General features: G+C 40.9%; 1 protein-coding gene across 1 annotated transcript in view; it reads right to left on the bottom strand.

The window, feature by feature from the left end:
- GLDC (glycine decarboxylase) overlaps positions 1 to 18399 on the bottom strand; it is a 74673-nt gene that overhangs the window by 37638 nt on the left and 18636 nt on the right. Inside the window, exons 2-5 of the mRNA XM_030005321.2 lie at positions 13218 to 13317; positions 12701 to 13146; positions 12505 to 12583; positions 2514 to 2649 (exon numbers count right to left, since the gene is read on the bottom strand). Of these exons, the coding sequence (XP_029861181.1) occupies positions 2514 to 2649; positions 12505 to 12583; positions 12701 to 13146; positions 13218 to 13317 (761 nt within the window). The remainder of the gene's footprint in view (positions 1 to 2513; positions 2650 to 12504; positions 12584 to 12700; positions 13147 to 13217; positions 13318 to 18399) is intronic.

The following is an 18399-nucleotide window of genomic DNA, read 5'->3' as shown; positions in this document are numbered from 1 at the left end:
GTGTTATTTGGATAAAAAGTTACCTAAAAAATATCCACCCCAAGTGTTTTGAAATAGCTTCTTTCATAAATACAGAAGTAGTTAAAATGGGATTCAGACTTAAAAGGACGCCTGTACTTTTCTAAAACTACCAGTACAAGAAATTCCTGCATGCTGATTTCCCAGGCACTTATTAGTGCATAGTTTTGGTCAGACAGTTTTATCTCTCAGTAATTAAGCTATACACAGCTTTTATTGTGAACAAGATATTATAGATCATTGCCCAAATGCTTTGAAAAGTTTTGAAACTCCAACAGTGTTGAGTATTTTCTTACCAGAATCTGAGATTTCGGAAGACTTTTGGGGTGATTGTCTAAAGAAAGCAGAGTGGGTCAGTAGTCTCATTTTCAGTTGAAAATACATTTTGTTGTAAACACTTTCCTCCTAAAATCTACTCATTCGCTTCCTACCTCCTCCTAGCAAGTCCAAGTGTCCTAAATAGTGTGAAGTCCTTCACTTCAGTGTTCACAGACTTCTACAAACAATCTTTTATAAACTTACATTGTATTCCAATGCAAGCCTTGCTCTAATGAATGCCAGCAGTGAGAAAGTATGAGTCACGTGAGAGTGGCAGAATTGATCAGAAACAATAAGCCTGCACTTGCAGCATTTCCCTTGGAGCTGCAATGTGACGTGTGCTAGCACAGAAATTGTTACACACTCGGTAGATGTAAGGAGAGCTTTGGTTACTTAAACAGCTTCCATAAAGTCTGTATAGTTACTTTTGCACACATGCACACACACCTACACCCTCTCCCCCACAAACATTTCAGCCTTCACTTTAGCCATCTAAAAGTTTAGCTTTTAGCCATCTAGTTTGACTTTACTGGACACTCCAAGAACAGATTTCTGGATAGACTCTCCCAGTTGTTGCATTAACACTATATAATTTTTTAGGGTTTAAAAATATGCAGTTTATTTTGGTCCATTTACTTTTTAACTGTTCTTATTTTTGCCTCTAGCAATTGATTATTTGTTTTGTGGCACTGTACTGAAATATTTAGATTGCATATGTTGCAAAAAGTGGGTGGGGATAAGGCCAAATAAAACTTTGTATAGACGTACTGAATAGACTCCAAACAGTGCAACTTTTTTGTCAGTTCAAAAGTTTGAGATACAAATAAAGCAGACAGGTCTAAAAATACATAGACTTGGAGGTCTACAGATACATAGACCCATTTATAGCAACCCAAAGTACAAAAAATATAGCATCTAAGTAACAAGGGCTTTTTACAATGACTAATTTGACTCATTGATTGGTTGGTTGGGGTTTATATATATATATAACTTTATATATATATATATATAACTTTAAACACTGCTTTTATTAAAATAAAAATTACTCAGTAATAAAGATGGCAGTTATTATTTTAATACAGTATAAAAAAAGGGTGTTACTGACTAGAGATAAGGGAATTTCTAAACCAAATGAGGCAATGCAGGGTATCATTGGCACTCAGTCTATTGGAAACTAAGACTCCACATTAAATTTAGTTTTTCTGTTGCATCATTTCTGAGTTACAGTTCTTTAGAGAAATGTCAATGCTAAATGAGTATTTATAATCAAGCCTTAGTGCCTTTGTCAGGAAAAGTCCATCAAGACACAAACCCCCATTATTATTTAGATTAATGATATTCATAAGACATAAATCAATGCATTAAAATATTTTCCTTTTTTCATTTAAGTAAAAAAAAAACCAAACCACACCCCCCCCCCAACCAAAACCCAAACCAATAACATTCAAATTCAAGTCTGTCAGACAGGCTGTTCTTTTGCTTGTCCCCAAAAAAGAAATGTCAGCTGGGTGATGAGAACAAGGTACAATATTCTTAGCCTCTTCATAAATGAATTATCAAGTATTGCTGTCTACCTGTTTCCAGCCACCAGTGCATTATTTGTTCAGATAAGAACATACTTTATGGATACACATTAAACTCGTGAAGGTCTCTGGTTTAAAAAAAAAAAATCAAGAAAGAAATACCAAGAGAAAAGCCTTTAAAATTTTTAAGGCTTCTTATTTCTTATTTCCTCCTAAGAAAACCATAATCAGAGTATTGCATAGTATTTAACTACCTCCATCCAAAACTGCATACACCAGTGGAGGAGGAAGCCAATTTAAATTTATGCAGAAGTTAGAAAAAATTACTTAAATTTAGGAGTTAAGTCTGTATACTTCCTTAAAGCAAACAAATATTCTTGGTTTAGTTCATAATAAATAGGAGCTGTGAGCAGCAGTCACAAAAATCAATGAAATATTTTACAGAAAAGCATCTTCTAAAGTCAAAAGTATTCTTCTTCCTCTCTAGCTTCAGCATGAACAGCACATTTCCTACACTTATACATCAGTATCAAATATATGAAAGCCTTAGTCAAAAAAATAGGTTTGGGTTATATTTTTTTATGCTTATTCATAAGATGAACTTCAAACATATATTTATACATATGCATTTAAAAAGAAAACATGGTACATTACCATCCTGCATTCTCCAACAAATTCCGTGCAATGGGCTGAGGCACTGAGCAGTTGTAATAACCCATGCCTATATAAGACCTCCATATCTTGTTCTTGCTTGCAATATTGTATAGAGTTTCAAGGATTTCATTTTCACCTAATTGAAAAGAAATTGTATCAGAAAACTACACTTACATATAATGCTAACAGTTTTTAACTGAAATGCCTTGTACCCCTGTGTAAAAAAATTGCAACATGGATGATACAAGTATAAATAGCAGCAGAATAAAGTGCAAACCAAGAACAGTAAAGATAAAAGAATTAAGCTGGTAAAATATTCTGGGAAAGTTTAAATTCTGCCAAATTCTGGAAAATGCAACAACTGAATAATAACAGGGTTTCAACCAATGTGGAAACAATAGTGAGAGAAACAGCTGTAGACAAACGGCTTATAGAGCCCTTTTTGTGCTAATGCAATATACATTCTGGGTCTCTTGCACATGCACTAAAATATATCTTGGAAGGCATCTTTTATTAGCTAAACCTTGCACAACCAGCACTGGATGAAGCCATAGCCATCCACAACTATGATTTAGTGTTTCTAACAGAGCCATATTTGCACAAACTGGGCTCACAATAAGAACCCAGGAGTAGTTTCTTAGGGTTAAAAAGAACTGTACTTTCTTGCATTCTCCCTAAATAGCTGATAAAATGGAAACAGTTCTTTTAATTCAACTTTAGTATGCTTCATCAGTTTATTAAAAAAAAAAAAAAAAAAGAAAGAACAAAAAGTGTGAATACCATATTTCCAGTTTAAGAAATTCCATTTAAGATTAATTTTTAAATGAATCTGCTGATCTAGTTTGGAGAGATTACAACAGAATGCTTTTGAAGCATTCAGGCAGAAGGCATTTGCCCCTCCCTCCCCCAACCACAGTTTAGTCTTTGGTCTTGCTTCTACATACTTCTCAGTGTCCTGAAGGCTATGCAAAAATTACATTCGGTCAACCTGTTCCTAGTAGTCAATGACTAGTGCTACCCAACATCTGCCAAAGGGAAAGATTTACAAAATATTTTAGTACCTGACAATGCATAAAGATGGCCAGTAGGCTGCCTAAGATTAGACAGAGAGATAGTCATGCCCAACCTAACAGACCTGGGTGGAATTGGACACCAACCCTCTTAGGTGAGGGGAGATCTTTTTTTCTCCGCGCCCCCCCCCCCCCCCCCCCCCCCCCAATCTGACCTCAGAAACTGCTTTACTGGGGCAGTTGCATGAAGTTCTGTTCATTCTGCATTGCAACTTGAAAATCAGACTTTGGAATATAAGGCTACAAATCACCAAAGCAGAATGGCTTGGGCCCTGGATGTCTCAAAACCTATTTTCTCTCCGTAAGTTACTCAGCAAGAGAGATCAATTCAAAGTTAATGTTCTGGGATCTGCTGGCAAATAATTCTCTAGGTTTTGAATTCATTTCTTCCGCAGCCACAAACAAGGATACTATAACTTTAGCTCTGATTTCAAAACTCATGCCTCCTCTTCCTTTTACTCAAAGTGCTACTATTGCATTCCATGTGTAAAAATTAATTTTGTAAAAAAATCTTCTGGTTTTCAATTAATTTCTTCCAGAGTCACATTATACCGTCCACAAAGTTATTTTTTTACTGATCTTTAGTTCTCACTTCAAAGTTCATTTCTTCTCTGCCTTTTACTCAGTGTTACTATTAGATCTAATGTATAAAGATTAATTTCTTGTTTTCAGTAAACTGCAGTTTTTCTCAAAACTCAAAAGTCATGTTTAGCAATTCAGCAATGTCCAGGGCAAAGTTTCTAAAGCCTAGTGAGCAGCTCCACTCCCCCATACTCCTCCCACACAGTTTATTCCAGATAGATGCCTTGTTTTTTAAGTGAGAGTTTTAACAGTGTAGATATCTTCCTCTATCACTTGCAAACCAAAAATTTGAGGAAAGACAGTTTGGGTGCAGTTTGAGCAGGAGGGTTGTATTCTTGCAGAATTCAAACATCAATGATTTTTTTAAAATGATAATGAATTTCCTTATTTAACTCCAAAGGCAGTTGAAGGCAGAAGCTGGCTATCATATAACTTGCTCAGTAGCCCAACGTCACACACAAAAATGCATTAAGAGTGAGATATCTGCAGTAAACGTATACCACAAATACTGTACTATGTGCCAGATAGCATTCCCTTTGTTTGCCCGACTGGACGTTTCTTCTAGAGAGTAATTTCTGAGCAAATATAGCTAACAACTACCACATGAAGATGCTGAACTTCTGCTAGAGCTCTCTGAAATAAACCAGTTTCCAAACCGATCCAAGGCACAAAGCAAAAAGCCTAGTGAGACTGTAAGCAGCTTAGGTAGCAATTAAGCTTAAGAGTAGAACCACATTCCACCTAGAAGAGTTGCACTGATAGATCCCAACACGGAATATATTTTTAGTTATTACATTTTTATGAGTTACACTACTGGTTTTAATCAGGGTGGTGAACTGCTGGAGGGCACTCTCCTGCCACTCCTGCTTCACCTCACTTACCCTGCTCCTTTGGCTACTACAAAGGGAACAGGAGCAGTACAGCTCCAATACACATCTCCCGCATTTGGCATGCCTGTTTGAAGAGACCTGGGATGAACACTCCTTCCCCTATGCCTTACACTGCCTTGAAGTTGTTCATCACAGCATGTCTTTAGGAAGACAGCCTGCAAGGAATTGCTCTCCCGAGTAACAGAAGTCAATAGCCCCTGATTTGTCTGTACAGCCTGGCTTACCTAAGACTAAACATAAGTCCACGTAGATTTATGATTTAATTTTTACAAATTCAGTGTTTGCTTTACACTGATAGGGTTCTGAATTCAAGCAAAACTGACGTAGACAAGGGTGAGGGAAATTAACACATATGTTGGCATCCAAAGACTGGAGAGCAAGGGAATGAAACCATTCTTAACAGCATCCCCAGCACTGACAGGAGGGGATGGAGGAGACACAGCCGGGCTCTCCACAGCGGTGTGTGGTGGGGGACTGAGAGGCAGCGGCACAAGCTGAAACACGAGAGGCTCAGGCCAGAGATAAGGAGAAGCCTTCTCCCTGTAAGGACAGCCCAGCAGTGGAGTTGGGTCTGCATCCTTGGGGGTTTCATCTTCTGACTGGGTGAGGCCCTGAGCAGCCCAGTCTGAGCCCACAGCTGAGCCTGCTCTGGGCAGAGGCTGGGGCTGGAGCCCTCTCCAGGTCCCCACCAGCCTGGACAGGATCCCATGTCTCTGTCAGTAGCTGTATTTCCCACTCCATCAAGCTTTGTTTTTAACAATGTATTCCCATAATATTTGTGAAAGGGGTCTAACACTTTACTGGTCACTCTGGAAATAACTAACGCTAGTATAAAGGCAGAAGAACGCTAACCACATGAGTACCTTATGTATGTTTTAAAATTAATTTTCAAATTCAAAATGAAATTGCTAAGTTTCCAGTTTGGTCAACAAGAGTGTCACCAAACCCCCACAATTACACAGACTTTTTCTGCTGTATGAATTATATACCTTGGAGTATATGTAGTGGAAACAGTGTATTCTTGTAAATATTTATTTATTTATTTAAAGCTAAAACACACGAAGTCTAGGATTTGGCAAATTTCAATACATATGGTTGAAAAAACAGAGCTTGCAAGATGTTGTGTTGGGTTACTGATTTTTTTTTTTAAATTCACCCTAGCAACGGGTGAAATAAAGATGCAATATCCAAAATGGGGAAGTAAAACAGAATTTTAAAAAATTGACTATGGTTAAGAAATGTTTGGAAGCTGGCCATCATGCTCAGCTATTTGTTTCCAGTTTTCTAAGACAACATGGTTGAAATGCCTTTATCTTGAATTCATTTTATTGGGTGTACACTATAAATTCTTTAAGAACCTTGTTCAGCAAAAAAAAAAATTGCCAGCTAAGGCACTGCAGTTGATCTTTATTCCCCTCATCAACTCATTAGATAATATGATCAAAACCAGTACCCAGAATAAAGTTCATTCATCTTGCAGTACTGCTGTCTCAGAACTGTAGAGAAAATTCACTGAGGCTCCCAGTAGTATTTCTGTGAGGACACTTCATTACTGCTATACCCACAGGTAGAAAAGGCAAAACATATCACAAAAATAATAAGAGGGAGTGAATTATCAGATTATAAAATGATAATACCGTTATTTCTGCTCATGTTTTTGTGGTTAGCACAGTAGATTTGCCTTGAACTTGTGAGATACCTGCAAAATAATATGGTGCCCAAAAAAGAGAGAGAAATGAAGACAGAAGGAGCAGTTTGAGTTATACAACTTAAAACTCATAACACAAAAGGGAGGTGACTATTTGTTTGATATCATTTTGTTCACATTATGTCTGGTCTTAAAAAAAAAAAAAATCTAGCTTCTGAGATCACAAGGAAAAGTAAAAGCAGAAAAGGACCTGGGGGTGCTGGTCGACAGCCGGCTGAATATGAGCCAGCAGTGTGCCCAGGTGGCCAAGAAGGCCAACGGCATCCTGGCCTGTATCAGAAATAGTGTGGCCAGCAGGAGCAGGGAGGTGATCGTCCCCCTGTACTGGGCACTGGTGAGGCCGCACATTGAGGGCTGTGTTCAGTTTTGGGCCCCTCACTACGGGAAAGACATTGAGGTGCTGGAGCGTGTCCAGAGAAGGGCAACAAAGCTGGTGAGGGGCCTGGAGCACAAACAAGTCTTATGAGGAGCAGCTGAGGGAACTGGAGAAAAGGAAGCCGAGGGGAGACCTTATCCCTCTCTACAACAACCTGAAAGATTGTAGTGAGGTGGGTGCTGGTCTCTTCTGTCAGGTGGCTGGAGACAGGACAAGAGGAAATGGCCTCAGGTTGTGGCAGGGGAGGTTTAGATTGGATACTAGGAAAGATTTCTTTACTGAAAGGGTTGTCAGGCATTGGAACAGGCTGCCCAGGGAAGTGGTGGAGTCACCATCCCTGGAGGTGTTCAAAAAACACGTAGACGAGGCACTTCAGGACATGGTTTAGTGGGCATGGTGGTGTTGGGTTGACAGTTGGACACAAAGATCTTAAAGGTCTTTTCCAACCTAAATGATTCTATGATTAAGGAAGCAAGATCTTCAGAATAGTTGATATAAGAAAAAGGGGATGAATTAATTTCTCTTGCTTTAGCAATTAATTTGACCTCCATTAAAAAAAAAGAACCATCATATATTATTGAAGCAGAACAGTTCCAAAGCACTGTCAGACATGTAATAATGCTGCAAGACAGCACAAGAAAAGTTTCTGTTCCAGGTGCTGAGTCCGACCAGAAACTTCCCAAAAGACAGGCGGAAAGCCAACACCATCTGTTGCCCTGCCTCCTCCTTTCACTCAGTCTACATGCACTCACCCAGCCTGCCTGGGCAGCAGAGGCAACCCGAGGATGCTGTGAGGAGCAGAAAGCTCGGACGGGCTGAGTGCCGGCAGCATGCCTGCCTGTCTCTGTCCTACCCCCAAGGCCTGCTGCCTTCGGAAAGAAGAACAGCAGCCTGGAAGTGCTGAGGAGCAAAGTGCCACCAGCGGTAATGCAGATTCCCGCACCACTTGTGGCAACACTCTGGAGGATGACAATTACCCCTGCTATAGGCGTCCAAAGCATACAGTGTGGACTCCAGCAGCAGGGAATCTGAAATGACTAAATCAGCTCTAAAAATCTGACTGACATTAGGAGCTGATGATAAACTCATCCAGAATTATTTTTTTAGTGGCATTTTAAATACAAAATCATAGTTAAAGTAGATTTAACTGCATGAAGAGCAGTTAAATTTGAAGATACAAATAGTCTTACTTACAATACAACTGCTGCTGAGCAATTTTGCTTCTAAAAATGTTTAGACTGGAGACCCAGTTAGTTTCTTACACAGATTTTATGAACTAATGTTTATAAATTTCTAAAATTTGAGAATGTAACTGGGAATACTTTGGAAAAAAAATCATGGCAGAGTTTGTAGACTCATTTTTTTTAATTCAAATACTGAGCAAAAAAGCAGAAACATATAATATGTGTACAAAGCCCACTCATTAAATAAAGATGGACATACAATAGCAGCATTGCAGGGATAACTACAACTGATACAGACAGTAGGTTTGCAAGGATAAAAGAAAGAGGATTACTCTTATATAAGATGATCTGTTCTTTTACTTCAATCAATCAATCACTACATACATGCTAAAGCACCTTCAATACCTAAAGAAAAGCTGATTGTTAAAGTTTACTTACTGTGACAGTGGGGAAAAAAAAAACCCTCTGTAATACCAGGTGATCACAATTAAGTATCACACAGATGTCTACCCTTATAAATATTGACTGAACAGAAGTTACATGTCAAAATAACATTTTCCTGGAAGTATATCTACAGAAAAAGCTGAGTGTAAAAAAGCCCCCCTTCCAGAATTGGTTGAGGTACAGGACAGCAACTTACTGTTACAGGAAATCAGACATTTTTCTGTTTCACCCTTACTGGCTTTCAGTGGCATGTTCAGGGGGTTTTACAACATGTCAGGGGGCTCATGGCAGCAGGCACTTTTAAAATGGCCTTTTTTTTTGTCAGAAAAGGGACACAGATAGTTCTGTCATACTACCTACCAAAGGAAGCAACTCGTTTCAGAAACCTCTTAGCACAAGCTACACTCCTTCTCTTCTCCATCATTGTCTCTCCTCCATGTCTGTACAAGAAGAGATCTACCAATACAGCAACACTAATAAATATTGAAAAAGCATTTCTAGTGTAGATGCACTTGTACCAGCAAAGCTTAGCATTTACCGGAATGGCTTCTTCATTCATACATGAGCAAAACAAACGTGCAGTTAAGGCTAGAGGCTTTCTCTCTCAATATATCATGTCCTTCAGAGAAGTAATGAAGCTTGATTCTTCCACTGAAAATTAGGGCTGTGCTAAAATGTCCAGGAAAGACAACACATGTACAAAAAGTTTATGCTTCTACTGTAATCAAAGATTTTATTTACGATCATATGCAATACCATTTAAAACAGCTCTTTAACATAAGCTGCATCCCCAGGAGGATATTTTTTTTTTTTTACTGCTATTGCATACATACAGCTGATTGATTTTCTTTTAGACAGCTTGTTACATTACCAAGGGAAGGATCTGTAATGCAAAACAATCTTTCTTACTGCCACGCCTAATCAAAATTTGAAGATATGCATATACATCAAATGTACACATCTGAGATGAGGTCTAAAGCTATAAAAGTTTAAAAAACCCCACAATTATAATTCAAGAGACCTACGATACTCACCCAGATGTACTACTTATGGTGAGTGCATGGTTTTCTTGGACTGCGTATCTAATTCTATCTGTACGCATGACTTCCATGAGACTTCAGTGCAAGCTCAACTGCGTTTTCCCAATACAAAGGAGTAGGTCGAGCACAGCTGATTTGTTCAGCTGCGCTCCGACCTGTGCAGTCACTGTGATTATGTTTTTTAATTGAAGTTATACAGAAAACTGGAAGTGTATATTTAAGCCATTAGGAATTGCCGTATTAGAAATTTTATAAATGCTAAAGCTGAATAACACATTTTGAATGGCCTTGCCCGGTTCTCTCATTGCATGTATGAGTTTGGGAGATGGTGGGAGCAAAATTGTCTTCATACACATAAAAAGAACATGTTTAAAATAGAATACAGTTCTCATGACACTTTCCCAGTTTTCCTATTTCCCTTTAATACAAGGGAGATAAATAATATACCATACTCACATAAGAAGTCCCACACTGGCGACTGGAAAGACAGTGTTATCTCTAATGGTACATGAACGAGGAATCAAGTTTTACTCAGACTACAGTGTCCTAGGTACAAGACGTTCAATGTGAAGTTGCCCAACTTTTAAGCTGAGGCTTTTAACTTAACTTTTACAAACTGTGGAGTTTTCTGCTACCAATGCAGTGGAAAACTAGTGACAAAAATCCACACATTAAATAACAAAAGACAGTTTGTCACACTGGCTGCAGAAGGAAAAGCAGCAGTGTGCAGAAAAAAGTTTTCTGTACCTCATGCAAGCACCTCTTTTGAAATCTCACTGCTGCATGCCGTGCAATGTGAGACTCTGCATCAGTCACATTCTTTCAAAGTTTACTCTAAGCGAACAAGAACAGCATAGCAAGTGGAGCAAAATGCCAGTGAGCTAAATACACTGTTAGCTAATGAGGTCCTGCTGCACATGAGAACTTGCATACAACAGAACATGAACTAATGCACGGCAATGTTGGAGACATCCACTTCAAAGTTGCCATGTAAATCAGCATGAGAACACTTAAAACTACATCAAGATTTTGACTTAGGTTGACATCATTGGTTTAGTTTTCAATAATGTACAATTATTTTAATGCCCAACTGTACTGTGCCACTTTTATGTGTGTTTTAGCAATGTAAAACTTCATAAGAGTATCATATACTAAATAAAAAAAAACCCTGAAGAAAGGTTTTTAAGAAGTCATTATTAGTGACAATCTACAATTAAGCCCTCTCATAGACCTAAAAATAGAATAATCTAAAAAGTTATTTTTTCTGAAGGATAAGTGAAAATCACTCATCAGTCAGGGAGTACCTTGATTAAAATACATTAATCATAGGAAAATATGCAATCAATACTTTCAGCAGCTATACAGACAGAAGAAGGTGATTAAATTCCACTTCTCTACCCTCCCCCCCAGCCCATTTTAATAAGATGGGAAGTTACCAAAATATAAAATACCACTGTACTAATAAAACATTTTCAAAGTAGAAACTTTCAGTCAATACTGTATCCCTCCTGGCTAGAATCTGTCTTTTCAGGCTCTAGTTTCCCTGGCTGTTCATTGTGGCGCTGCCTCTCACACGTGATGTCATCTTGGAGTAACCAGATTAAACTGGCCGGGAACCTCACCGGAGCTGCAGGCCTGAAGTTTACACTCAAATTACAGCGCATGGATGAGCAATGAATAAAAGCCAGTGAGAGGGATCAAATCTTCTACAAATCAGGCAATGTTATCTTGACACAAGTACAAAGTTAATACTGATGTAATCGACTCTGCTATCTGAATGGCCACTGAGGTTTGTTAGTTTCAGTGGAATTGTTTAGCTAGGTGCATTTTTGAGCATTTCTTTCACTCACGGGATTTCCAGCAGGATGTTCACAGATATCTGTCAAGATCGCAGTTACACGGATAGAAATTCTGTGCTGTGATTGCTAACTTTAAAAAATGTTAATACCTAAAGAGTCATTAAATCACATCGAGTTTTCTACAGCGATTTGCTGAATTATTGTAGTGCCACAATTGCTGGCTCAGATGTTTTGTATTCCTGTGGTTCATCCAACTCCCTCCATCAGATTCAGAATGCTAGCCGTGAGTCTACCGTGCATCCGTTATTTGGAGACGCAGGTTTTGCATGTTATTAGAATATGCAGGTTATTACGGGGGCAGGGGGAGGGACACAACAACAAAGAAATCCTGCAGAAACCTAAGAGCCAACAAAAGACAGCGGCCCATTTGAAGCTAGCAGTCCACACTCAGGGGACGATTTTTAGCCACACTTTTCAGGCTCTTGGGACAAAGTCATGGGGCTGTAGCGCTTGAGCTCAAACGTGTTTTTTTCGGGCAACCCCGGCCTGCCAGACACGTTTTTCCCACCGATTTCCAACACGAGAGCAAGAACTGCAGCCGCCGAACTACGCTACCGACTTAGTCTGCGAAGGCTGAAGTGCCGGCGGCGGTAATGCTACGCTCATTTAAGTCTTATCCTGCACTTCACTCCAGCTCGTTACACGTTTCAGCGGGGACAGGCGGAGGGTGTGGGGGGGTGTGGGAGGGGGGTAGCACCCCAAGTCCTCCCCGCGGGTGCTGGCGGCCGGAAGGAGCGGCGGGGAGGGCAGGAAGGGCTGCGCCGGGGAGGCCAGCGGGTAGCGGCCGGGGGGGGGGGGGGGGCGGTTTGGGAGCACCCCGGGTCATGCGGTCACTTACAGACGTGGTCGTCCATCCTCAGCGGCCTCCGGAGACGGATGCTGGCCGGGACGGTTTTATCCATCAGCTCCTCGACGCTCTGCAAAGAGGCGACCGCACGCCGTTGCTAGCTCCCCCCGGGCCGGCGCAGCCCGCACCGGGAGGGGACCAGCCGCGCCGCCCCCTCCGCTCCGCCCGGCACGGCACGGGCACCCACCTGCACCCCGACGGCTCGCAGCATCTCCCGCTTCTCCCGCTCCCGCGGCCCGATGTGACGCCGGGAGAAGTCATCGTGCCGCGGCAGGAGCTGCTCGATGCACCGCGCCGCCTCGCCGCCGCCCCAGCGACGCTGACCCCCCGACGACGACGACGCCGCCGCCGCCGGCCGCAGGTGCCGCGGCGCCCCGCGGGCCGCCAGCCGCCCCCACCAGCGCCCCGCAGCTCTGCATGGCCCCGCCGCCGCCACAGCCGCCACCGCCGCCGCCGCCGGCGGGCAGCCCCACTTTGTGTGCGGGGGGCGGCGCGGCGCGGCCCCCCCACGGCCGGCGCCAATGGGGCCCGGGGGCGGTTTGCCGCGCTCGCCCCGCCCCGCCACGACCCGACGCCACCTGCCGGCCGGCCCGCCCGCCCGCCCGCCCCCGCCGCGGGCCGCCCCGCTCGGCCCTGACCCCGCTCCGCCGGGCCCGGCCGCCGAGCGTCCCGGGGAGGGGGGGCCGCGGCGGGGGGTGGCAGACCCTGGCGGAAACGGAATTTTCCTCCTCCGCAGAAGCCTCGCCCGGGTGGAAAAAAGGCTCCTGCCGTTCTGCGGCAGAGCGTGGGCTCGCTTTCAAGTCGCTAGCGTTTGGAGGAATAACACATGCCACTTTCTATAGCTGTTACCGGGCGGGGGTGGGGGGCGGGGGAGCGGAGGAGCGGTGTGTGGCAGCTTTAATACTGCTTTAACTTCTGGTGGTGTTAGCCTTGGGGAGCGGAGAGGTTAACCGTCACCAGCTTTTCCCGCTGTTTCAGTTCTGCGTCGCTGGGGATAACATCAGCATAGCTACAAACTTGAATCTTTGTTTATGTTAACAGCACAAAGTGTAGCAACATTGACGACATGTATTTGTGTCAACACTTAAATAGAGCAACAATGAAAGATAAAAATATATTCCCGAGATAGACACTGATTTCATCTTAATTGTATCACAGATTTACTGCCTGTCTTCTGAATTTATTGAAATAACTGATCACTACTTCTGAACCTAAAAATGAATTTACTTTGCACCAAAGACCACCAACTCATGCAAGCTCTCTATTTCTGCAGTAAACGTGAGGTTACTTCTCTGATACAACCTGAGTTATCTAAACTGCTCCGTTATGCTGGAGCAGGGTCCCGTAACTTACACCAGTGTGTATTTGGAGTAACGACTGAAGTCCCTGGTTTCAGAATGAGAGCGCCCCAAATTATGCACTAAGCTGAGACGGAGCTCACTTCAAATGGCAAAGGTGTTTGTTGCAAGGGTTTGTGACATAAATCCAATATTGACTTTAACAGATTACTATTCAGAGATCATTATATTTCACTTTTCTCCTCTGTAACTTTCTTCTTTATAAATATGACAGTCATGAAGGAAATTAAAACTTTGCTATGACTTTTAACTTGAGGTAATGTAACAAGAGTGAATAGAGATACTAGAACAATACATTAAAACCGTGATAGTAACAAATTAATTCCTGTTATGAATTTGCACCTAAACCAATTTCTTTTTAAAGCACTTCCAAAGCTCTTCAAAACAATTTGCAGATTTTGTCCAAATATTTTTTCAGAATTTGTCCAAACAATAAGTGTTCCTTAAAAATTTCTCCTTTTGTCTGGAAGGTAATATTGGGATGATATTTCACACAAAATAAGGCATTACAACCAGCTCACCTGAAACAGTAACATTGATAGAATTGTTTCCTCAACATGGGGCCAGAGTTTTATTGTCGCCTGTAGTGCTGTAGGAAGTGAGGTCTGGAGGGAAGACAGAAGTGTCCCAAACATCCCAAACCATGTACTTTCTATCCACATTTCTGGCTCTTCCAGAACTAAAGCCAGTTTTAGTTCAATTTGAAAACTACGTGTGGGAGGAGGAAGACTGGAGAGAGGTACCCGTGAACAAGGCCACTTGCCCACTTCATCTGGAAAGCACCACACCTGGAGTGGTTTGTTAAGCCACTCTATGGCTAAAGTTTTCTCCTTCAGAGACTCAGCACAGACTTCGTCTTAGCATGGGCTATATGTAATCACTGTGGCAGGGATACGAGCTTGGTTTATGTGCTTGATCTGTTAGCCAACTCTCTAGTGGCCTCCCGAAAGCTGTATTATGGCCTTAAAAAGCAAAATAGGAATCTTGAACAAGAGATGTAATAGAAGATGAAGCTTTGATGTCAAATGCCAATAATGCTTTGATGTCAAATCAACAAAACCTAGCTAATCTTGTAGCTTCAAATAAATTGTTCACTTCAAAGTACGCAGCCAACAAAACCAGCTGTTTTCTGCATGTACTTCAGCAGAAAGAAGGAGGTTTCATGGAAGAGAGGACAGGATTGTGAACCAGTGTCTTGCTATTAAAACAATTTGCACAAAGCTCGGAGATGCTTATGTCTTGGCCTAATGAGCTGACATCATGTGAGTTGCTATGTAGCTGCCAGGGAAATCAGTTTTGTTAGATAAAGCACAAAACTCTTAAGAGGAATGCCCTATATCATTTAAAGTGACACAGTATATGTACTCTTCTTAACACTGATATTTTTTAGCTTTATTTGAATGCCACAGTAAGGACAAAACCCCTGCAATCTGCCTTGACTCCAGTCATGATTTAGTTAAAAACTCTATTGCAGTTCTAATACTACAGGGTTTATGGGTGGTGTTGGAAGTACCATTCTTTGCTCCTTTTAAGCCACAAACTATTGCAATAAGAAAATTGTGTTGTATTCTTTTAAGATTCACTTCAGATCCCTCCTATCACCCAAAGCTGGAAGTCTATTCCAGCTGATACACTTTACTTCTGTACCACTATATCAAAAATATGTAGATAATACTACCGTGTTATCTATATAACAATAGCCTATTTCTGACACTGGCCAATTACAGCTACCCTAAGGAAGAACACAAGACTAGGACAAAAAGAGGTACTGATACCACTCTGCAGTATTTCTACAGTCAGTTAGCATGCTGGGATTTCTGCCTTTAGGAGTTCTTAGTGTGCTTTTTTCCCCAAATTTGTTCAGGTGCCAATTGAAACCATGTAAACTGTTAATGGAATAAATATAACAGCTGGTCATGATTTAACCCCAGCCAGCAACTAAGCACCACACAGCCACTCGCTCGCTCCCCCCACCCAGTGGAATGGGGGAGAGAATTGGGAAAAAAAATTTAAAATCATGAGTTGAGATAAAGACAGTTTAAAAGAACAGAAAGGGAAGAAAATAATAATAATAATGGTAATAATGTTAGTAGTAATAAAAATAAAAATAATAATAAAAAAAGAAAGAATTACAATATACAAAACAAGTGATGCACAATACAATTGCTCACCACTTGCCGACTGATGCCCAGTCAGTTCCTGAGCAGCGGTCCCCAGCAAGGTTTCCCCCATGGTTTATATACTGGACATGATGTCATATGGTGTGGAATATCCCTTTGGCCACTTTGGGTCAGCTGCCATGGATGTGTCCCCTCCCAACTTCTTGTGCCCCTCCAGCCTTCTTGCTGACCGGGCATGAGAAGCTGGAAAATCCTTGACTTAGTATAAACACTACTTAGCAACAACTGAAAACATCAGTGTGTTACCAACATTCTTCTCACACTAAATCCAAACCCTAACACTATACCAGCTACTAGAAAGAAAATTAACTTTATCTCAGCTGAAACCAGGACACAGGCTACTATTCAAGAGCAGTCACTTTATAAACCTTTCTTTCTCAATCTACTATTCCTTAAAGTCACAATAAGTACTCATAATGTTAAACACATTGCAACAAGCAAAACAAAACAAATCATGCATGTAACGGTACAGACTGACTCCATGCTGATGCAAGATTTTTTCTGCAGAAACTCCTCAACAGAAAGAAAGGTTTTAACAGTTTCAGTTACCGCTTCCGCTGCCTTTTCTAAGAAAATTACTAGCCATCATCAGTGTTTTCAAAAGTCTCTAGCAGATCACGTGAGGAATGCCTACCAAATGATCTCTTAATGGCCACGGTTATTTTAAGTGTCAATCCAGACAACACTTCACCTTTCTAATCATGAAATTATCTTAAAATGCAGGGGCACAAGAGGTGCAGTGTCTCTTTCAGTTTAGCTGTATCTAATTCAATATTGAAGATCATCTGAATTTCTACCAATAATTCTTGGAGGGTTGTAGATCTCTCTCTCTCTCTCTCTCTCTCTCTCTCATATTTCCCACCACTGATCCTTAAATATGTAAATGAAAACAGATTGCAAACATATTTCTATGCATATTTTATTCATATGCTTGTTATCAAATACTTAGAGAATAAAAGGTAAAATATGCAGTTTTTCCTGCTTTTGGGTTCATATTGCAAACATTGCTACCTTCTAATTTGAGACATCTTTATCACACTTTTTTCTTTTCAAGAAATGTTTAATCTGTGACATGATTCTTTGCTCTAAAATAAGATTTAAAAAGCACCATGGCTGTCATTACATAAAGAACAATACAGATATTTACCTAGTATATCAAGCCAGGAATTACTTAATTTTATTCCTAAACTTACTATTTAAGTGAAGTAGCAATACGTCATACTTCTTTCACAAAAAATTACCAATTGCTACTAGTGGGAAGAAAATTACTTCTCACCAGTGCCTCTGCATATGCCAGTATTTACTGAGTGAGGGCTGAATTGCCACCTGTTTGGTTTTTTTATCCCTTTATACAAGTAAAATTTAAGAGCTCCATGAATTGCATGCAATATGTACCCAGGAAACAGTTTTCATGTCTCTAAACTTAATAGAATAGTTTCATGACATGTTCTTTCGATACCCAAGCATCAGAATATGCAGTAGGATAGGCAATGTTGTGTTGAGGGCCAGCCAACTACATATTCCTGAATCCATAATAGCCCTCAGGAGCCTAATGCAGCCACTATTGCCAAAGGGCCAGGAGCCATTTTTGCAGTCTTTACCGACTACTATTTTTTCATTGACCACAGCTGGATCATAAAATAAAATACACATTAGTACATGAGATAATACAGTTGATGTGGTGGATTTCTCATGGATCACAATGGTTTGGGTTTAGGGCTGCCATCCTCCACAAAAGACTGGGTAACATCACACCAGATAGCACAGTATCATGTTGCTTCTTTAGGAGCTGTAGTCAAGCTTCCTCAATGAGATGTTTGCTATGTAAACATCTTAATGTTAGATCAATATATATTCAAGCTCTTAAGCACATCTTTAACTGACAGTCCCTTATTTAACTGACCATCCCTGGGTGATAGTCTTTTAGTTGTTCTGAAGTCAGAAGTAACCCTGCACATTGATTAGAGCTGACACTTTGTGTAATTTCAAATCTTGTTTGTTTTCAGTTATTTGATAAACTGGAACTACAGTGAAACTGAACTGTGCTTCCTCCCAAGGAAGCATTTTACTCACATACACATCCATGCCTTCGGCATCTTCAGGGTGCAGCTTTCATTTTAGTTGTGGTGTTGGAAATATAATCCTTAACAAATCCACTATGTTCCACACTTGCTAAGTCAATAGAGCAGACCTAGAATATTCTACAACTCCATATCATAAATCTCAAAGTATATTTCATATCTCAAAGTAATAATCATTAAATATTGGTACAACCAATTGTGTGGAATCGTATGCATCCCTCCTCTTCAAAATGAAGGTAGCAAGCAAAACTATTTAGGCTCTGTATA

Source organism: Aquila chrysaetos, chromosome Z (genome assembly GCF_900496995.4).
Source record: "Aquila chrysaetos chrysaetos chromosome Z, bAquChr1.4, whole genome shotgun sequence".
Classification (NCBI taxonomy): Eukaryota; Metazoa; Chordata; class Aves; order Accipitriformes; family Accipitridae; genus Aquila; species Aquila chrysaetos.
Note: the sequence above shows the minus strand (reverse complement) of the source record. Positions and strands in the feature narration are given on the sequence as shown.